The sequence below is a fragment of the Anser cygnoides genome, chromosome 21 (assembly GCF_040182565.1).
Source record: "Anser cygnoides isolate HZ-2024a breed goose chromosome 21, Taihu_goose_T2T_genome, whole genome shotgun sequence".
NCBI classification, from domain to species: Eukaryota; Metazoa; Chordata; class Aves; order Anseriformes; family Anatidae; genus Anser; species Anser cygnoides.
Genome location: NC_089893.1, coordinates 9284741 through 9306059, shown reverse-complemented (window position 1 = coordinate 9306059; position 21319 = coordinate 9284741). Strand labels below are relative to the sequence as shown.

Below are 21319 nucleotides of genomic sequence, written 5' to 3'. Positions count from 1 at the left end.
ATGCTGTTGCGATGTGGGTCCTTGGCTGCAGGTCCCCTCAGCTCAGGGGGGGGACCAGAGGTATTTTTGAGCCCCACAGCCTGGTAAAACCAGCAAGAAAATGCTAGATTGAGGAGGGAGCAAAGGAAAGAGAGAAAACCCTGCAGGGCAATAGGGAAAAAATGTATTTTCCCTGCCAAATCTTTGGCCTCGCTTTCCTCCCCATCCCCAGAAAATCCACAGGCAGAGCGTCCCAGCGGGGACCAAACACCCCTTGAAAGCCACTTAAAGCTTGAGCACCCCCCCCCCCCCCCCCCGCCCCCCAGGGGCATTTTGCCTGTTTCTGTGCTGTTTTTGTGCTATTTGTTGCTGTTTTCCCCCCGCTCTCAGCTTTCTTCATGCCGCGTTCAGGTACTGGCCAGGGGTTGCAAAGTGGCCGGGAGCTCTGGATGTTTTTTTGGGGGGCGTTTCAGGCTGCTTTGGGGTGAGAGCACTTTCTCCCCACCCTGCCCAAGAATGTTTCTGCTGATATTAAACCAGACCTGGAGGCACTTCGAGCGAGCCGACTTCCTCGCCAAAAAATGACCTCAGCCTGCATGTTTGGGAGGCTTTCACCTATTTCAAGTGTTTTCTCTTTCCTCCTTCTCCCGCCCATGGATGTGGGGTGCTACAGCAGTGCTGACTCCCCCTGATACTGGGGGATTGCAGCTTTTATCCCACAAAACCCTCTCGGCTGCTTGCAGAAGGTTGCAAGCAGCAAAACTTGCAGGTTTGTGCAGGAGGCTCCTGAGCTGCTTTCCCCACACGGGCTCCCCTGCATTTTTGCTTTTATTAACATGGCTGGGGCTGTGTTGTAGAGCAGGACGCGATGCTGGGTGCTTTTTGACACCTGCAATGGTTTTGCAAGTGTGAAGCCATAGCCTGAGCCTCAGTCCAATCCCTAGGGCACCTCTGTGGTGGGGAGCGCTGAGGAGAAAGCAAGGAGAGAGTGCTTTAAAAAGGAAAATGCTGGATTTGGGTGGTTTTGGATGGAATTGCTTCATCTTTATTTTCGCCTAGCTTAATATTTGCTGCCAAGGGGAGAGCAGCCTGTCTCCCCGGGGAGATGTTGCAGCTCATCAGAGCCAGCGGTCCCCGAGACACCCAGCTGGTGGGGGCAGCTCAGAAACTAGAAGCACTTCTGCAGGAAGCAAACCTGTTGGATTTCCAGTCCCTAAAAGGCTGATGTTAACAGGAATATTCCAAATTTATCCCTAAAAACAGGAGAGGCAATACTTCTGACATTCCCACCTGCCCAAACCTGTGCATCCTCATCTGCAGCTGCCTCCCACACCTCCGCCCTGCACCCCGCAGTTTGCACCCCGTGGAGCAATCTGCTCCACGCATCCTATTCTTGCCTCCTGGATCTGCACCCTATACCCTACATTTCCACCTCTCACCCTGCACCCCATGTCTGCATCCCGTAAATATATCCCACATCTGTAGGCTGCACCCTGCCTCCCGAACTCGCACCCCTCATCTCCATCCCGCAGCCGAAAATCCTGCATCTGCACCCTTCATCCCACGTCCTGCGTCTGCCTCCCCGCGCTGCACCTGCCCCCATATCTACGTCTCGTACCCAGCACCCCGCGTCCTGCACCCCAAAATCCCGCATCCACGTCCTGCCCCCTGCCCTGGCTGGCCACGCAGGGCAGCTCCCGCGGCCCCATCCCAGCCCTCGAGCAGGCGCGCAGTGCGAGTGCCGCGTTCCCGAACCAGCACGAGTGGGGCACGGAGGTTTCCCTGTCCGCAGGGGCTCCGTCCCCCCCCCGCGAATCACCGCCCCGTCACATCTGGCAGACAGATGTGGCCGCACGGGCCAGGCTCTGCTGCCCAGATGGGGGACGAGCGGTGCAATCCCTGTACGGGCCAGGCACACGGCCTGAAAGCAGTGGTGTTTCCTTGGGAATTTACACCTCCTGCCCTGCGAGGTCCCCAGGCGTGGCTGGGCCTGTGCTCTGGTGCCCTGGGGACAGAGCATCCCTGTCCCGCATCTACATGCCACATCTGAATCCTAAATCCTGCTTCTGCATCCCCTGTCCTAAGTCCTGCACCTGGCATCCTGCATCTGCATCCTGCTTTCCACTCCTGCTCCTGCATCCTGTGTCCCACACCCTGCTTCTGCACCCTAAATCCTGCTTCTGCATCCCATGTTCTGTGCCTCGTACCTGGCATCCTTCATCTGCATCCTATCTCCCATGTCACCTGTCCTGCATCCCCTATCTGCATCCCAAACTCTGCTTCTGCATCCCATGGCCTACATCTGTATCCTAAATTCCCCGTCTCACACCTGCACCCTTAATCCTACATCTGGCCTTTCATCCCGTCTCCTCCAACCTACATCTGCACCCAAAATCCCAATTCTGCAGGATCCCCTATCCTATGTCCTGCACCTGCATCCTAAATCCTCCATCCCACATCCTAAATTCTGTATCTGCATGTAAACCCTACTTTCCACATCCTGTGTCCTGTCTGCATCCTAAATCCTGTATCCTGAACCCTCCGTCCCACATCTGCATCCTAAATTCCACTTCTGCATTCCGCATCACGTATTCTGTTTCCGTGTCCTGCATCCTACATCTGTGATCCTGTGTCCGCATCCTAAATCCTGCATTCACATTCTAAATCCTACTTCCCACATCTGGATCCTAAATCCCGCATCCTGAAGTCTCCATCCTGAATCCTCCATTATCACCCTAAACCCCACCTCTGCATCCCCTAACCTGCATCTTGTAATATACCTCTAGGACCTCGCATCTCCATCCTAAATCCTCCATCCCATGTCCGGCATCTACATCCTAAATCCTGCATCATCCATCCCACATCCTGCGTCCTGCATCTGCAACCTAAATCCTCCATCCCGTCCTAAATCCTGCATCTACATCCCAAATCCTGCATCCTCCATCCCCCCCGCCAGGACCCCGCAGGGAGGTCGCAGCAGCCCCGCCGCGGGATGCGCTGTGGCCGCCGTCTGCTTTACAGGCACTCGGGGCTCCTGACGGCAAAGTAAACTGTGGCAGCCGGCGTTTACCCAGCCCAAACAAGCAGCACTTCAGCCTGTTTAACGTTTCCTTCCCCAGAATTAGTGGGGAGGTGCTGAACCGCAGCGAGGGGCCGCGGGAAACCCCCCCCCCTTCCCACTTATCGCGCGGAAAAGGTGCCTTCATCCAGCGTCTGTGCAAAACGAGGGAAAAGCAAAAAGCCAGGAAGGAAGGGGCACGTGGCGGATGCGCTGCCTCGGGGGCCGCGGTCGGGGTTCGCACCCCGGTGCGGGCTCCCGCAGGGAGAGGCGCTGGGGCGCCATGAATTTGTGATGAGCGGCCGCGGGAGCTGCCCCCGCCGAGCCGCGCCGCCCGCGCTGGCGCTAATGTTGGTTTAAGGCATTTTGCACGCTCCGGTGCCTCTCTGAGAGCGCCTTGTCCCCGGCCCCTTGCTCCCGAGCGAGCCACCGCCGCCGGCCCCGCACAATGGGCGCTTTCAGGGGGCCGCTGGCACGGGGCAAGCCGCCTTGCGCACCCCCCTTGCCGCGGCAGCCCCCGGGGGGACGCGCTCGGAAACGAGGCGCTCGGCCCCTGCGTCGCCCACCGCGACGCCCAGCGCACGGGGCTCAGACCCGTGGGACGCCCCAAAACCCTGCCAGCGCCGAGGAGCAGGGCGGGAGGACGGCACGAGGGGAACAGTGCGGGGCTGGGCCGAAGGAGCGGGTGTCGCCGCGTCCTGGGCCGCGGGAGGTGACCCTGGTGCCGTGCCACGGGGACGCCGCGGGGGGAGGCACCTGCCTGCGGCCACAGCCCCCGCGTGGCTTCGTCGCCGCACGTTGGCCACGCTTCCCGGCTCGCGGCCTGCTGGAGAAAGCGAAGGGACAACAGCAGGAAAACGAAGCCAAAAATCCCGGGGCTGGGGGAACAATCGGCGCCGAAAACAATCCTCGTGGGATGGACGGGCCTGGCGAACGCGCAGGGGCAAGGTGGGGCGCGAGCGCTGCGCGCCCCCCGCTCAGCAGCACAGCCCCTCAGCCCCTCGCAGCTCCGGCGGCGGGACGCGCCCTGTGACCCCCAAAACGACCTGTTTATAGCCAAAACAGCGGCACGTAATGGGTGAAAAATGCATTGTCGGGGAGGGGGGGGAAGAAGACTAAACATTTTTTTTTCCCCAAAAAAAGAAGCCAAACTTCTTCCTTCACAGGGGACGAACTTCCCACTTGTGCAATGAGTTGTGTCTGTCCCAACCCCCCAAAAACCTTATTCCCAGGGCGCTCCCAAAGCTTCTCCCTCCCCCCCACCTCCCCCAAATTACAAATCCCCGCCAGGCCCACCAGGGAGCCTGGGGGGAGTGAACCAGAAAACCCTGTATTCAGCCTAATTATCCCCCCGGCTGCAATCTGTGATCTCTGGGACAATTAAAAGTGCTTAATCCCAGCTGAAAAGCAAACAAGGTCGGAGGCGGCGTCTTCCTGCTTCCCCCTCGCCCGCTGCCGGGGTCTCGCTCCTGGCTGCAATATAAATATGCAATTAAAAATCCCCAAAAGGCCTTGCTAATTGCTCTGCCAAAGGGGGGGTTCCCACCGAAAAAAAGAAAAAGGTCTGGGGCCAGGGCAGGGAGTACTAAAAAAAAAAAAAGGGGGGGGGGAACAAGTGAAAAGGGCTTTTTCCACCCCAGTAATTGAAGCCAAGGCAGCTGCTGGGTTTTGGGGATAAATTGTGGTGTGTGGAGACATCTTGGGATGGGTTTTTGGGGGGATGCTTTTTTTTTTTTTTTTTTTTTTTTTTGCCGGGGGGGTGTGTGTGTTCCCCAGGGGTTAATCTCCAGTCCTCTCGCTCCAGTGCCAAGGACCCCTGGCAGCTCTCAGATCATTAACCCTGCAGAAAAGCAATTAGGGAGGCTGGAAAACAGGGCAGCTGCTGCCCTGAGAAAACGCAGGAAGGGGGGGGGTCAGTCCTGAGCCCCCAGCCCCAAGATCTTTGGGGGTGCATTAACAGGCTGCTTTAGGGCCACTCAGCTCGGTGAAGATCCCTGACCAGGCCTGCTGGCTGAGCACCACGGCGCCATCAGTAGGTTTCAGAGTGAACGAGCCTGTGCTCCGCCAGGAAGCTGCCTGGTGCCAAATGAGGAGGGTGGGTGTACGCGGACATCTTGAGTGCATTAAACGCCGATTTAAAGCAAAGCCCTGCGTCACAGGATGCTGAAAAAATGCTGATGGGGCAATGCTGTGAGCAGCTCCAGCCAGCCTGAGCACAGGCTGCTTCACGTCCCCACCCCAGCATTTTTTTGGGGTGATTTTCAGCCAGATCGGTGCCTGGATGAAGAGAGCACATGGAGAGGGACCTGCAGGTCCCATGAGAGCTTAGCCTGCAAGGGAAAGGCTTTTTTGGGGGGTGGAAGACATGCAAAAGCAGCTTTCCTCACTACAGGGAAACCCCCTCCCTGCTGTTTGCATGGGGCTGAGATTCCTCCAAATGATCCCAAAAAGGCAATATTGCACCCAAACCACCCCCAAAAAGATGGAATAAATATACTGCACCAAGAGCCAAGCTTGCAGAGCGGCGGTGCAAAACAGCCCCCGACCCCAGAGAGGATTTTGGCTGCAACTCTCAGGGACAGGGGAAACAACTGATCCCATGACTGGTTTTTATTGAACCCATTTCCCTGCGCTCTGCCAGAGCCAGGGACTTGCATGGATCAAATGCGGGGCTGTACAGACGAGCCCCCCCCTTGCACTTTAGGGACCCCCCAGCACCCCATGCTGGCTGTGGCTGGACAGGACCCATCGCACCCACACCGATCCGGCCCCCTTGGCAGGGTCTGGCCCCCCCCTTGCACTCACCCAGCCAAGAGGAGCCGTTCTGGGTGCCCACCGCCTCGCAGCCCAAACGCAAAAGCACTGCGATTTTGGCCACTCTTTCCTAAATCCTTTCCAAGGAGCGCAGCCGCTCGCAGCCAGAGGAGCTGCTGTTTGATCCCCAGGCTTTATTGAACCTTTAAAAGCTGCGGCCGGCACAGAGCCGTGCTGTGCCCTGCAGGCACCGTCCCCAAGATGCTCGCAGCGTGGGGCCCTGGCGTGTGGGTGCTGGGGGGCCCTGCAGGAGCCCCCTGGGCGAGGAGGAGGAGGAGATGGAGGAGGAAGAGGCAGATGGGGCTCAGGTCACAGGCAGCCACACTTTCTGGGTGCTGACAATGTCGCTGAGCTTGCCTTTGATTTTCAGGAAATGCCGCTTGAACTCCAGCCCGTCGCCCTGCGCAGGGAGAGACGGTGGCTCGGTGCCTTGCACCCACTGTGCACCACCCTGCACCCCCCCGTGCACCACCTTGCACTCCCCGTGCAACAACTTGCACCCTCTGTGCACCTCCTTGCATTGCTTTGCGCTTTCCTTGCACCTGCCACGCACCCGCTGTGCACCCACCCCGCACCCACCACCAGCGCCCACCTTGGAGAGGCGGAAATCCACCAGAATCTTGCTCTCCATTTCCACGAGGTTCACCTTGAAGATGAGCTTGTTGTTCCTCCTGTCCGTGGTGGAGATGGTGACCTGCAGGCGACAGTGACGGGGGGGCCGTCAGGGCGGGCTGGCAAAGGCCCCCGCCCCGCCGCGGCCCCGTCCCCACCTGGTTGGTGCAGCTCCTCTTCCAGCCGTAGCCCATCTTCTCGCAGACCTCCTTCAGGCTGCGGTAGGAGCCGTCGGCGTCCAGCTTGGTGAAGAAGCGCGTCATCCTCTTCACCAGCCGCTGCCACGGGCTCTGCGGGCACAGCGCATCCCGGCGTTACGGGGGCTGCCAGGCAGCACCCCCAGCACCGCCGAGCTGCGTCCCCACGGGAACGCCGCCCAGCTGCACCCCTGCGCCCGCGCTCCCCCCTTCCACCCGCCCCAAACCCCGGCCTTGCTGCCTGGCTGCAAGCTGGTGCACCCCCCTCCCCGCATCCCCAAAAGTGCACAAACGCAGCAAAGTTGCATCCCCGGTAGTGCGAAGTTGCATCTTTATATGGGAAATGTTGGCAAGCTGCACCCCCTCATGGCAAACGTGGCGAGTTGCATCCTGGCACACTAAATACCGCGAAGTGCAATCCTGAATACTGCAAAGTTGCAGCCCAAACACTTTAAATAATGCAAACCTGCACCCCTAGTGTTGCAAATTTGCTCCACGCTACTATAAATTCTGCAACATTACATCCCAATTATTACAAATGCAGCAAACTGATACATATATATGCTGCAAAGCTGTACCTCCCGGTACTACAAAGCTGCATCCTGGCAATACAAACACTGAAAAGCCGCACCCCCAGTATTGCAAAGCAGCATGCTGATACTATAAATACTGCAAAGGTGCATCCTGAAATGATAAATATTGCAAAGCAGCATCCCCAGTCCTGCAATGTTGCACCTTAGTACTATAAATCCTGCAAAGCTGTATCCCAAAGATTGCAAACTTGCATCCCGATATTATAAATACTGCAAAGACGCATCCCAACGGCAGCACCTGCGAGGAGCCCGGGGTGCCGAGGAGCTGGCTGTTGACCAGCATGTGCTCGGGGCAGGCGGGCTGCGAGAAGCTGATGCCCTGCACGAGCTTGTCGATGCTGCCCGTCCCGCTGTCCCAGAGCGCCGCGCCGGTGCCAGGCTCGGGCTGCGATGTGGAGTAGCTCGCCTTGTCCTCGCTGAAATGCAAGCAGAGATGGCACGTTAGTGCCTGTAGCTATCGCAAACGGTGACGCCAAGACTGCAAAGGGGATAATACACGACTGTGGGAACTGCACCAATAGGTTCAATTTATATTGTAGGATTTTGCAGGACTGTCTCCGATTGTGCTTGCACAAACAGGATAAGTAGGGGTCCACACACGCGCTAGGTTGGTTTCCACCACACCTCCTGCTTACAGAGTTACAATACACACAAGAAAAGCTCCTGCTCGCACAAGGGTGCACGCGTTGCAAGGAGGTGACATGTGGCAACTACACGTGTGTTTGCAAGCTCACTCACCCGAGCACACCCTTCACTGGTGAGAAGTCCATGTCGGAACGGACGTGCTTGGAGAAGGCGCCGGGCGAGTCGGTGACACCGCCCGAGGACACGCGAGCCCGCTTGACACCTGCCAAAGGAGGAGAAATCCAGTAATGTGCCCCAATCTGGGGCGGAAAGCACGTTTTCCCCGTGCCCCTTACCCTTCTTCAGGGGCTTGCAGTACCACCGGTCCTTCTTGATGTCGGAGATGGTGATCCTCGCCGTCGGGCTCTCCGTCAGGATCTTGTGCAGCAAAGCTGAGGGAAACGGGGCAGAAATAGCAAACGCTGCGTGGCACCGGGTGCTGGGTCCCGCTGCCTGCCGGCTGCCTACCTAAGGGCGCCGAGTCGATCTTCCTCCAGGGCGGGAGGTAGGTCTTCCTCTCCTTCCAGTCGCTGTACTCCTGGCAGCTGTCGCTGGGCTGGTCCCAGGGCAGCTCTGCCGGCAGGGCAGACCCCGCTGCGTTAGGGCAGCACGGCCCTGGCCGGTGCAGGGCAGAATCCAAAGGGGAGAAGCAGAGGGAAGGCCACAGCCAAGAGGGATTTGCGCAAAGGGCTTTTGCAAGGGAGCGTTAATAAATGCGCTTTCCAGTGTGCTTTTAAAAGGGTGTGACGTGCAGAAGCGCACAGCGTGTAAAGAAAGGCGTTCCAGTGTGCAAAAGCCCTGCAGTGCGCAAAAGCCTGGTACAGCACCAGATGCGACACCACAGCGATCAGCTGCACGAGGCATCGCCGCTCTGCTCCGCGCAGCGGGCGCTGCTGGGCAGCTTTTGCTTCTCACAGGAGTTTGGGGTGAGTGCAGCACGGCCACCCACCAGCCAGGTATGGCCGCAGGTGCACAAAAAGCTGAGAACTGCCCCGTGCAGACGGCAGCGCTGGGCTGCAGCACTGGCATCGGGCAGCTCCCAGCTCCCCTCTGCGACCACCTCTCTCCAGGCGCTTCGTCCCCTTCCCCTCTGCATTTCCTCCACCTCGTATGCCCACCACTTGCATCTCCCCACGCATCTCGTGTCTCACCCTAGGCATCTCGTGGATGCCCCCGTGCGTTCCATACCTCCCCGACACGTCTCGCACATCCCCCTTCTGCATCTCGCGCACCCCTTGGTGCATTCCGTACGTCTCCTCTATGCACCGCGCACACCACCACGCGTCCCCCCCGTGCATTTCATGTGTCTCCTTCTGCACTTCCCGCGCCCCCCCTGCCTCCCACCACTCCCTGCGTGCTCCGTGGGTCTCACGTGCCCACCTCCGGCCAGCATCGCTGTCAGCACCACGCCGCACGCCCACACGTCCACGGGCTCGGCCCTGAACTCGGGGCGCCGCAGCAGCTCAGGGGCCACGTAGGGCAGGGTGCCGCACATCTTGTTGAGCAGCCGCTCGCGGCCGTTGTGCTTGAAGACGGTGGCCAGGCCAAAATCGGAGATTTTCAGGTTGTCTGGGCAAAAAGAAAAAAAAATTGGTTAAAGGTGGGCAAGTGGCGGGCACCACGCTGCCCCTGGCACGCACCTCGTTCGTCCAGGAGCAGGTTCTCTGGCTTCAGGTCCCGGTGGGTGATGCCCATGCTGTGCAGGTAGACCTGGGGAAGGGGAGCAGGGTCAGACGAGGCGGGGACGTTGCTGCTGCTGCTGCCGCCGCCGCACTCACCACGCCGGCGATCAACTGCTGGAAGAAGCGCTGTGCCTCCGGCTCTGGCATCCCGATATCTGGCTCTGCGGGAAAGCAACACCACGGGGATGGGAATTTCAGTTGCCAGCTGCGCGAGGGACAGATTTTTTAACGCAGGGCTTTAAAAACATGCAGGTACATTTTGGAGCGTGCGGCGTACCGATGCGGTCAAAGAGCTCGCCGCCGCTGCAGTACTCGAGGAAGAGATACTGCGTGGCACCCTCCCGCCGGTGCCCGTAGAACTTGACAACGTTCTCGTGGTTGAGCATCTTGTTGATGCAGATCTCCTTCTTGATGTTCTCTGGGCAGTCGGCCGCCCGCTTCATGTCCACAATTTTGACAGCCACGGCTTCCTCAGTGCGGCGGTTCACCGCCAGCTGCACCCTAGGGGTGGGAGTCAGGGGTGGGCGCAGAGCAGCGTGCAAGGGGTGCAAGGAGAGCGCACGATGGGCGTGCAGTGGGTGTGCAACGCAGCCACAAGTGGCAGGCAGGTAACAGGCAACGCGCGCACAAGCAGCCAAGCAACAGGCACACAGCGGACATGCGGTTGGCATGCAACGGGCACGCAGCAGGCGTGCAACAGCCGAGCAGCAGGCACGCAGCAGGGGCGCAGGGGGCACGCAACGGCTCAGCAGCAGGCAGGGAACGGGCGTGCAGGGGGCGTGCAGGGGGCGTGCAGGGGGCACGCAACAGCCTCGCAGCAGGCAAGCGGGGCAAGAGGCCGGCGCGCACGGGGCTGGCCGGGGGCACGCAGCGGGCGCGCGGGGGCCGCGACGCGGTGCGCCAGAACCTCCCCAGCCCGGCCCGGCCGCACTCACTCCCCGTAGGCGCCTTCGCCCAGCGTCTGCACCAGGTCCCAGTCCTCCACGAACGGCACCGGCCCCGCCATGGGCCCCGGCCCGGCCCCGCCGCGCGCCCCGTTCCCGCCGGCGCGCCCCGGCCCCGCCCCGCCCTGCGCGCGCAGCGCCCGCGCCCCGCCCCCGGCCCCGCCCCCCCCCCCAATTTCCCGCGAAATGCCCGAGAGCGGCAAAACCGCCCCCGGCCCCCGGCCCCCGGCCGGCAGCGGAGTTGGGGAAAAAAAAGGCAAAAAAAAAGGCGTTTTGGTCGTTTTTCTGTAATTCCCCTTTAATCAGCCCTGGCGAAGCCGTTACTCCTGATTCGGTGACAGTATAAAAATCCCAGCCGGGCACGCTGGGCAGCGCCGGCCCGGCTCCTCCTGCGCGTATGAACGGTATAAAAAGAAAAAAACAAAAAGACAACCCCCCAAAAAAACAGAAAATCAAAAATATTTCTGCTTCACAGGCAAAGGCTGGGTCAGTGCGGTGGGCGGCTGGGCCGGCGGCGGCTCTACGTCCTGGACAAGCCGCGGTTATCCAAATCCTTCACCTGCAAGAAAGGAAAGGCTCAGCTGTGGGAGCGCCGGGGTGGAATTCCACCTTGTCCCACACCCGGGCTCGTTCCACCACCGTACTTTGTATATTCGGACCAGCCAGTGCTCTGTGGTGTACGCCTCCTCCAGCACATCCAGCTCAAAGTCCTTGTTCCCGATCTCAGCGTTCCTCACCCGGTCGTAGCCCGGCGGCCGCTCTGCAAGGGACAAGAGGCAGCGCTGTCCCACCACGTCCCCAAGGCCTTTGGGGCACGGCGGTGGCACCGGGGACTTACTGGCCTCGGTGTAGACCTGCCCGAAGCGGTAGTAGCACATCTTGTACATCAGGCAGTTGAGTAGCACTGGGGAGCCCTCTCGGTCGACGCGGAACTCCCCCGTGGGGGTGTAGTAGTCGTGCTCCTTGATGTGCCTGCCCGTGTCCGTGCTGCCCCCGATGCGCACCATCCACAGGAACTTGTTGATGTCTGCAAGGCGACGGGGGACGAGGCACTGGGGGTCAGAAGCCAACAAGACACTGGGGAGGGGGAGAGCGCTGCGGGACCTTACCGTCGGAGGAGTACCCGGTGAGGCCACCGAATATCACCAGCACGTAGCTGACATCCAGCTCCCTCATGATCTCGTAGGCTTTCTCCTCCGTCGATGCCATTGCCTGGAAGGGACGCAGCGGCTGTCGCGCCATGCGGAGCCCCTGGGGCGGCGGGCAGGCACAGGGCAAGCACCTACCTGACCGACGCGGGAGATGTGCGTGTTGTTCCAGGTGTTGTTGTCCACCAGGATGGTTCGGTTGGCCATGGCGGTGATCTGGTAGCCGTAGTCCCACCAGGACATCACCTTGGCGTCCTGCACCCAAACACCACGCGTGCCATCAGTGCCTCGGCAGGTGCTGCCGCCCACCGAGGCTGACGCGCGGTTACCTCTGGCGTGTTGTGGCGCAGCCAGTAATAAGCCTCTCTGAAGTCATCGAAGATGATCCTGCTGCCGTCCCCACCGCGGGCGGACAGCACGATGGACGGGGAAGAATACGCCTCGCTGGTCACCCAGGTCGAGTGGAAGGTGTAGGTGATGAGAAAGAAAGCCATGACCAGGATCATGCCGCTGGCAACCTTGTAGAGCAAACTGGCATCAGCACCCCAGGGAAGAGGCCATCAGCCTCCGGCACTCATCCCCACCAGGACCAGCGGCCGCTTTCCTCTCCCCCGCAGTTCTCCCCATCACGAGCTGGCGCAACACTCACTTCATTTTTGATGGGGTAAGTGGAGTCTTGCTGCTTTTTGCTCTTCTTGTCTGGTCGGCTGATATCCAAGTTCTTCATGTATGTGGACAGCACCTGAGAAACCCCGATGCCGGAAAGGATGCACATCACCGGGGCCAGCACCAGCATCAGACGCACCTGCGGGCAACAGCAGGACAGTCAGCGCCTGTCGGAGAGGAAAGCTGGGCAGAAAGCAGAGGAACAGAGAAATTACATGCAGTCCCTCATCCTGCACCTCAAATTCAGCGGTAACAGCAGCCTTGAGAGAAACCCTTGGGTGATTTTCTTAGAGGACACAGACTGGAGGACCAGAGCTGCTGCAAGGGAGGTTCTCTGAAGTCCTCAAAGTCAGCCAACATGCAGAAATGACCTCAATTTAACAGCCATGGGCAATCTTTAGGATTATTATGTGGAGCCAGGAATTAACAGATACCTCCACACACAGAAATCAACTTGTATTGAGGGCTTGGCAAGAGTGATAACGAGCTCATAAGCAGCCGTTTGTCTTCAGTCCTGCCTGGACACCTGGAGAATTTGTTTGGTTTTGCAAGTCAGCTATGGGAGACCAGGAAAAGCATTCACCCGCTCCTCCCAAGAGCGGGTCGTAGACCGCAGTGCTCAAAAGGACACGCATTAATGCCCAAAACAGTAAGTTTTGCAACGTCATATTCCCTCACTGCACAGAGGGGTACATAAACCAGCTTTAGGGAAGGGAGAAAAGCCTCATGAAAGTTTCAGCTGCTCAGGGAAGAACAGACATTACCAACAAATTCAGAAAAAAAGCCAACTCCATTAAGACCATCTCATCATCCTGCTCGTGCCCTGGTCACACCCGTGACAGCAGATACCGACACTCCGCAGGCAGCAGCCCTCACCATTACGGCAGAGAAGTACATGCTGGTCACACCGTACATGATGATAAAAATGCGGGCATCTGAGAGGTTACTGAAGCAGTAATAGAGACCAACTGCAAAGAGAAAACAAATAGGTGAGATTCGCCTCAGCAATCTGCTGCCTGAAACAAAACCCAGCTGGCAGAGGCAGGCAGCACACCATGACCCGCTTCTGCTCCGCATGGCTTTGTACAGCGATTTAATAAACCTGGGGTATGCCCGAGGGTCCGACCACAGCAGCACTGGGCTCACCTGGGAACATGAAAACGAGGAGCTGTAGGTCAAAGTAATAGGAGGACCAAGTGGTGGGCTGGTGCTCCGAGACAGAGGCGATGATGGGAATGTTGTTCTTTGCATAGGAAGGATCCAGCAGGGAGTAGAAACGTCCCGTCCACGGAGAGATTTTCCCTAACAAACAGGATAAAGTCACGATCAATCCCAGCGCAGCACAGCCAGCAATGCCCATACGTTCACTCCCAAGGGAAGCATGTGCAAAGCTGAATGAGCAATTCTCATTTAACACCTCCGTTACTCAGAACTGTTCTTTTAAAAAGGAAATAAAGTGCAATTTTATCCTAAAAAGACTCCTCCCTCATCCAACCAACACTTTGTAGCATCTCTATTACTACAGATCAGCATTCAGCTTCTGAAGCATCAGCTCAGCAACCCCAGTGAGGTCTGAGTCACGGCAGGTTTCTCTGCATCTCGCACCACCTGGCACCCAGATCTTACGGCTGCATTCTAAATATTTTCTTGCTAATGAACACACTGGGGCAAGTCCCATCCTCCACGTTAGAGAAGAGCTTGCAGGCACTGAAACCACAGTGCAAGCAAATAATGCAAAATCATGACCAACAGATTGCACGCTCTTCAAAGTATCGAAAGGAGGCAAAGCCGGCAGTGAAACGCGCTCATCATCGCCACGAGCGGGGCCTTGCCGGGGAGCTCGGGCTACCTGTCAGCATCAGCACAGCCCCGATGGTGAGGAGGACAAAGCCAACCAGGGAGATGACGCTCCTGAAGAGGATTTCAAACTGCTGCGGGTTCAGCTTGCTGCGAAGGTAGTCTACAAAGGCATGGATCTGACACAAGCCAAAGACGCCAAGGGCAGCCATGTGCTCCGAGGAGAGGACAGGCTGCAGGCAGGGGAGAGCATAATCAGACACCGTGCAGAACGACAGCTGAGTCGCACTCGATACCAGCTTTTTTTAAATATATAAACAAATCACTTCTCAGCAAAATCACTGCTTAAGTCATAGGAAGCCATCCCCTTCCCGCAGACAGTGAATGGCACAGCTGGTGCGAGTCACTTTCTTATGTCAGCTGTAATTCCCAGATAAGAATTCACAAGCAAAAAAACTGAGAGCTGAACCTCATGCTTGTAACCTCTCCTCATGTTTAATTTTTTAAGCCCAAAAGACCTGGATTCCACACGCCAGGCTGGTAAAGGTGAGCAACAGGCACTACCTTAAACTGGTTCTCTTGAAAATGCAGATGACTGCTCAGAAAGAGCGCGCATTTTTCCTGCTGTACTAAGATGCATGCTGGCGTGAGCATTCCCTGCACTGAAAATGGAAACTTCTTCATGAAAGACAGCCAGTGCCAGGAAGGTTATCAGCAGCTTATCGCTTTTAAAGTCATCCAGCCTGCCCTAAATCAACAATAGCAGTACAGCCACGTTCTTCTCACTCTGAAGAAAGGCTGCATTTCAAAGGCAGGCAGGCACCACCAAAAGCTGGTCGCTGCGGATGTTGCTGTTTGTTACAACAAACCTGTGTAACAGCGCCTAGACTTCGAAAGTCTGTCCTACCCACTTACAAACTCCGTGGCAAAGGCAAGAAGAGAAACCAGGTGCCAATTCACAGTTGTTCTGCTACAACCCACAGAACTATGACCATCCTTGCGTCTCCAAATCCTTCTGTTCCCCACCTGAAAGCCAACAAAGGAGATCTGCATAGAGAGGATCGTTCCCAAGCAGTAGACAGTGCAGTAGGCTACGTAGATCCTGTGGGAGAAGCGTCCGGTCAGCATCAGCACAAGAACGTGCAAGGGGATCAGGTTAATCAGAAAGACGTAGCCGCCCCATGAGGAGACCTGGCAAGAGAAAAAAAAAAAAAATGCAAGTTCCAGGGCTGAACACACTGCGTGGCAGGGCTCCAACAGAGCATGTTTGATTTTCCTGGGGTCACACGCAGGACTTTCACTCGGCTGTAACCCTGAGATCCGCTCTCCCCAAGGAGGACACTGTTGACAGTCACAGCTGTCAGAAGCCCAGATTTTTCAATGCCATTAATAAAACCTTGCACAAAAAATGTTACGGCATTCAGTTTTGGTGGGTGGAAATTAACGAAGACAGCATTCGTTTCTTTTTCACACTCAGTCCCGGACAGAGGTTTAGTTCCCTGACTGCACAGACATGAGAACTGCACGCCGTACGCTTTCGGTCACCGTACCAAGAGCAGTCACCCCGGAGTCAGAAATACCTCGGTGCCATGGAAAGGAACACTCACCATGTAGAAATAGGCAAGGGCACACATTGCTGCCCAATAGATAGAGCCCGTTTTTACAGCTTTGATCCACATGTAGTAAGTCAGCAGCATACAGAATATGGCGATACCTGGGTGGAAAGACATGGCAAGGTCAAAGCAAGCTTACATCTGCCCTGAAATGTCATTTAATCCCTGGGGCACACCAGAACACTCTTATCACATTAAAAAAAATACATCTATCTTTTCGCTGTTTCGCCAGAACGTGGAACAGCACACCTTGCACAAAGAGCCAAGGAAAATGGTTTCAGTATCTGATTTCCAGACTGAAACACAGCGATGTTTGTGTCATACTCTAGGTAACAGCCTACGTGGCCTCTTCTGTCTATACCAGCTAGCCCGTCTGGACACACTGACTCCTCATGTGGTCCCGAATAGCTCAGCTAGGGGAGCGGAACCTGGATTTTCCTCTGCCCTAGGTGGCAGCAACAAGATTGCTGCCTCTGCCAGTCCCAAAATCATTGCCAGAACCAAGACAAAAACCTGGGGGAGCTGCTGAACAGCTCTAACGCTAAGCAGTTTGTGGAGGTGGCAAAACTCTTTTTGACTTGCAAACAAGGATATTTGCAGAACTGGGCGTGGAAACACTCTCCCTCTTCTCAGCCGAGAACAGCCACCCAGCTCAGAGCAGCGCAGTTTGGTTAGCGCATCACAGCTCTGGCACGGTTCCTTGTCACACGCTGCAGCACCTCCAGCAGCAGCTCCCAGCACACAACAGCCATTACAGGTTTCCCTGCCACAACCTCACCTTCATTATCGTAGGACCCAGCCACAGATCGAGAGATGTATCCAGGCACAACTGCGATCATGGCAGCGGCAAGGAGTCCTGCCCCGGCATCCTGGGAAACAGACAGAGGGTAGGAAAAGCCGCCAGCCTTTACGGTTCCGGTTATCTACGCACAGACGTGCCTCGAAGGAATGAACGGAAGTTGAGCGTTGGAATGAAACTTCAAAACAGATCTTCCATTTTCCAGGAGCTGTCAGTTCTGAGCAACAGTCTCCTCTACAACAGCTAGCAAAAAGGCACACAGCCCGCCCCCAGGGCACACCCAGACCTTCCCCGTACCTTGAGTTCTTTGGTGAGGTGGTAAGTCACTATGGTGGTGAAGGAGGAGAAGAGGGGTGCCAGGAACACGCAGACATTCCGGATGTCGATGGTGATGTGGAAGAAGTGCAGCACGTGGTAGATGGCCGCCGATGTGATCATCAGGCCTGCGGGACGGACACGACACCGTCAGCAGAGCACGGCTGGCTGGCTCGTGGCACCAGGGTGCCATCTGAGCAGGGCAGACAGAAGTTTTGGAGGGACGGAGCAGAAAGGAGCTGCTGCCTGGTGCACCTTGATGAAGGGCAACCCCAAACCGCCCTCCTCTCCCAGCTGGCGCTCTGAATGAAACCCAGATGCATTTAAGTGGAGCGTGACGCCACCCAACTGCCTCCGAACGATGGCAGCTCTGCCTCGCTGCGATCAGAATTGCATTTTGCTGCTAGCGGGTGAGCGAAGGAGCCTGACGTGTTGCTCTCTGCACAGAGCAGCTGCAGGCACCGCTCCGCTCCACGTACTCTAAACGCCGCTCCCAAATCTGCACCCTGACAACTCTGCATTGCACAAGGTGTGTTTTAGCAGAAGCCTCCTGGCTTACCTGGATAAATGGTTCCACCGATAATCCTGCCCAAGGGGTACCATGCTCGGTCATCAAACCAGTTGTGGAATTTATAGAAGCCCTCCTCTGCCAGGAATCGGGTCGTGCGGTAGTTAAAATACCTGTAACAGCAAGAAGCACTGAGCACCTCCGCACCCAGGCACTGGTGTGCTGACCGCTCACGGCGCCTCAGGTTACAGTCTCAGCTCTTCAGGAGCGTTCAGGAAGCGGGGCAGCTGTGGCAGGCCAAACTGCGTGCCCAGCACTTAGCGGGTTATAAGCGAAACTCCTGATCAATTAATGGGGAAAGGAAACCGCTGCGCGTGCTGTTGGTGGTGAATGCTGCCTGTGCACCTGGTGTTTCTGCAGCAAGCCACGTGTCTGGGCAGCCTTCTCTGAAGTCTATGGGTAAGACAGCGCTCTGAGGGCCGGCCACGCATTCTCTGCGCAGATGGAAGCCTCTCTGCCTCCAGGCAACGGCACTTTGCCACACGCCTTTGTTTTACTCATACTGAGACACCATCAGAAAGAGCAGGGCCACAGGGGATCCTCCATCCATCAGCACGGGCACGATAATTTTACTCCATTTTGCCTCTGCTGCAGAGTATCGCCTTTGGTCCTAGCAAGTTTAAAAGTCATTTTGCAAAGGTGGCATTCTCCCTGGCTTCTGATTTAATTGGCAACAACCCTGGGACAGCAACGCAGGTGGTACTAGGAGCCCTCCCTCCAGGCTCAGCTAGAGAACATCCCCAGCCCAGCGTTAAAGCCGTGTCGGGCGATCGCCCTGACTTAGATCCAGACTCCAGAAAGAATCCTGGGATCTGAGAAGTGAATTTTGGGTCTGGAAAACTAAAAGGTAGCTGTTTGTACTGAACAAATCCTCCATCCTCAAAGGGGAACAAACTGACACCAGCAAACAGCACTCAACATCCACGTGCTCCGTAAGAGAAAAACCCAGCAGGTCCCACGGAACCAGAGAGAAGACACTTACGGGTCAAACTCATGGATGACACTTTCAAATCTTAAGACAGAAAAAAGCCTTGTGGAAAAAGCTGCAAACACAGAAAAAAAGACAGAATGAATCTTCAGCATTTGCAGGGCCAGAGTTGCATTAAGTTTATCCGCTTTGTCGCTGGATAAAAATTGTTTCTGTCTTAAATCGGTCATTAGAAAGACGCGGTTTCCAAAGAGCAGGTACTGAAAGAATCACAACGTTCACTGAAATCGCACTTTAATGGCAGGCGGGAGCTTGGTGACCTATGAAAGAACAGAAGGAGAAGCAGAGGCAGTTCCCCCCCCCCCCCCCCCCCGAGTCCCAGCAGCCACCCCGTGTGCCCGGAGGCAGACTCACACAGCACCGCTGCCATCGACAGGATGAGGAGCTTCAGCAGAGTGTCCTGCTTCTCGTAGGAGAGCCGGAGAAACCCCAGCTTGGTCATTGTCACATTAAAGGCAGCGAGAGGACGCGCGAACACCTGGACAAGAGCAAGGGGGGCGATCAAAGGGCGAGCCGACCGCAGCCCCAGCACACCCCCGGGAGCGCCACGACCCCCGGCCCCAAACGCCCCGCTCCTGCCGCGGGCCGCCAGCCCCCGTTACCCCGCCAGAAGCCTTCACCGGGCCGCGTCCCCCGCCCCGACGCCCGGCCTTCCTCCTCGCACCCCTCTCCCAGCCCAGAGCCGCCTCGGCACGCGCAGGACCGAGCCGCAGCCCCTCATCCCCCCCCCCCCATCCTGCCCGCTCCCCTCGCGCCCAGCTCCAGCAGCCCCCGGAGCAGCCGCTGCTCACCCGGCCAGCTGCCCCGGGCCTCGGCCGAGCTCGCTGCTTCCCGCCGGGCACCGGGCGTTCCGTCGGGGCAGGGGCCGCGCTGCTCTACCTGCGCACGGGACGCGACCCAGGCGCGAGCTTTCGGCGCCGGCACCGACAGCGCCCGGGCGGCCCCGGCGGAGCGGTGCGGGACGCGCAAACCCCGCAGCGACCCCGAGGCGCCGGCGCTTGCCCGCCGTTGCCCTGCAGCCGGGCTGCGCGGCCCCTGCCCGCCCCCGCCGAGTTCCCAACGCCCAACGCGTCCGTGCCGGGGGCCCGCCGGGCCGTGCCGGGCCGTGCCGGAGGAGCGCCGGGGCTTTGGTCTGACCTCCTGCGGCCGGGGGCAACCCGCGGCGCCCGGCGCTACGGAAGCGAAACCGCGGCACAGGCGACGCCTCCCTGCCCCTACGCGAGCACAGCCGGTCCCGTAACGCGCCGCCTCCGCCCAGCCGGCCCGGGCCCGGCAGGCCCGCCCCAGAGCCCCCCGACGGCCCCGCGCCCCCCGCCGAGGCCGCCCAGCCCCGGAGCCCACCGCAGGCCCGGCGCCGCCCTCCCGTCCCCTCCCGGTGCCCGGGGCGCAGCCGGCGGCCGCCCGCGGCCCCGCGGGCCCGGCCCCGGCGGCCCTCGCTCCCCCCCGGACCCGGGGCCCCGCAGCCCCCGGCCCCCCCCCCCCCGCCCGCGGCCCTCACCCTGGCGCCGCGCTCGGCCCCGCCGCCCCGGCCATCCGCCCCGCGCAGCCCTCCCGCCCCCTCGCGCGCCCCATTGGCTCGCCCCAACGCCACTCAAGCGGCGCCGCCGCTCATTGGCCGCGGGGCGGGGCGCGTCGGCGGAGGGCGAAGGGCGAAGGCGCGGCCGGGCCGTTCCGATTGGCGGAGCGCGGGGCCGCCGGGGGCGGGCGAGCGCGAGCAGTGACGTGTCCGTCCCGGCTCGGGGAGCCCCGCGTCACGTGGGCGGATGCGGAAGCGGGCGGCGGCCGCCACGTGGGTGCCGCCACGTGGGGGAGGCGGGGCCAGGCCGGGCCGGGGGGCAGCGGGGGCGCTCTGAGCCGGCGCCGGGAGCCGCCCCCGGCTCCGCGTGGCCGAGCCCTGCAGCCCGACGGCCTTTACGGACCTGCAGGGAGGGTGCCCGAGCCGCCTCCCCGGGCAGCCCGTCCCAACGCCTCACAGCCCTTCCGGTAAAGTTCTTCCCGATACCCAACCCAAACCTCCCCTGGCGCAACTTGAGCCCGTTCCCCCTCGTCCTGTCACCGGGCACGTGGGAGAACAGACCGGCCCCCACCTCGCTGCAGCCTCCTTTAAGGTACCTGTGGAGAGCGATGAGGTCGCCCCTGAGCCTCCTCTTCTCCAGGCTGAACACCCCCAGCTCCCCCAGCCACCCCCCGTAAGCCTTGTTCTCCAGACCCCTCACCGGCCTCGTCGCCCTGCTCTGGACTCGCTCGAGCACCTCCATGTCCTTCCTGTAGCGAGGGGCCCAAAGCTGAACACAGCGCTCGAGGGGCGGCCTCACCAGAGCCGAGTACAGGGGCACAATCACCTCCCTAGCCCTGCTGGCCACGCTGCTTCTTATGCAAGCCAGGAGGCTGTTGGCCTTCTTGGCCACCTGGGCACACTGCTGGCTCATATTCAGCCGACTATCAGCCAATACTCCCAGGTCCTTCTCCGCCAGGCAGCTTTCCAGCCACTCATCTCCCAGCCTGTAGCTCTGCTTGGGGTTGTTGCGCCCCAGGTGCAGGATCTGGCACTTGGCCTTGTTGAACCTCACACAGTTGGCCTCAGCCCATCGGCCCAGCCTATCCAGATCCTCCTGCAGAGCCTTCCTTCCCTCGAGCAGATCGACACACGCACTTAGCTTGGTGTCACCTGCAAACTTACTGAGGGTGCACTCGATCCCCTCATCCAGACCATCGATAAAGATACTGAACAGCACTGAGCCCTGGGGGCACCACTCGTGACCGGCCTCCAGCTGGGTCTGTCTCCATTCACCACAACTCTCTGGGCCCCGCTACCCAGCCAGTTTTTAACCCAACGAAGCGTACGCCAGTCCAAGCCACGAGCAGCCAGTTTCATGAGGAGAATGCTGTGGGAAACGGTGTCAGAAGTCAAATTTCCCCCGA

General features: G+C 58.8%; 2 protein-coding genes across 6 annotated transcripts; both read right to left on the bottom strand.

The window, feature by feature from the left end:
- Positions 1 to 5965: 5965 nt before the first annotated feature.
- CHEK1 (checkpoint kinase 1) lies at positions 5966 to 10623 on the bottom strand. Of its 3 annotated transcripts, none has more exons than XM_066981176.1 (12): positions 10495 to 10623; positions 9837 to 10060; positions 9656 to 9720; positions 9518 to 9587; positions 9258 to 9446; positions 8346 to 8492; positions 8174 to 8269; positions 7992 to 8100; positions 7492 to 7669; positions 6622 to 6753; positions 6444 to 6545; positions 5966 to 6251 (listed from the first exon to the last, which is right to left on the bottom strand). In XM_066981176.1, the coding sequence occupies exons 1-12, from the start codon at positions 10563 to 10565 to the stop codon at positions 6156 to 6158; spliced, it is 1479 nt and encodes a 492-aa protein (XP_066837277.1). In that variant the 5' UTR covers positions 10566 to 10623; the 3' UTR covers positions 5966 to 6155. The 3 variants fall into 3 exon arrangements, with proteins under 3 accessions (XP_066837277.1, XP_047919582.2, XP_066837278.1); XM_048063625.2 differs by having other exon boundaries at positions 8346 to 8450; XM_066981177.1 differs by lacking the exon at positions 9837 to 10060 and having other exon boundaries at positions 10495 to 10612.
- A 147-nt stretch (positions 10624 to 10770) lies between these two features.
- STT3A (STT3 oligosaccharyltransferase complex catalytic subunit A) lies at positions 10771 to 20046 on the bottom strand. 3 transcript variants are annotated; one of them, XM_066981102.1, is made up of 19 exons: positions 19896 to 19914; positions 19189 to 19276; positions 18752 to 18875; positions 18392 to 18452; positions 17401 to 17522; positions 16824 to 16969; positions 16506 to 16596; positions 15722 to 15828; positions 15141 to 15305; positions 14167 to 14347; positions 13464 to 13619; positions 13194 to 13285; positions 12301 to 12456; positions 11981 to 12169; positions 11790 to 11906; positions 11613 to 11715; positions 11342 to 11530; positions 11148 to 11263; positions 10771 to 11062 (listed from the first exon to the last, which is right to left on the bottom strand). In XM_066981102.1, the coding sequence occupies exons 3-19, from the start codon at positions 18837 to 18839 to the stop codon at positions 11024 to 11026; spliced, it is 2118 nt and encodes a 705-aa protein (XP_066837203.1). In that variant the 5' UTR covers positions 18840 to 18875; positions 19189 to 19276; positions 19896 to 19914; the 3' UTR covers positions 10771 to 11023. The 3 variants fall into 3 exon arrangements, with proteins under 3 accessions (XP_066837203.1, XP_066837202.1, XP_047919557.1); XM_066981101.1 differs by lacking the exon at positions 19189 to 19276 and having other exon boundaries at positions 19896 to 20046; XM_048063600.2 differs by lacking the exon at positions 19896 to 19914 and having other exon boundaries at positions 19189 to 19430.
- Between the last annotated feature and the right edge of the window lie 1273 nt (positions 20047 to 21319).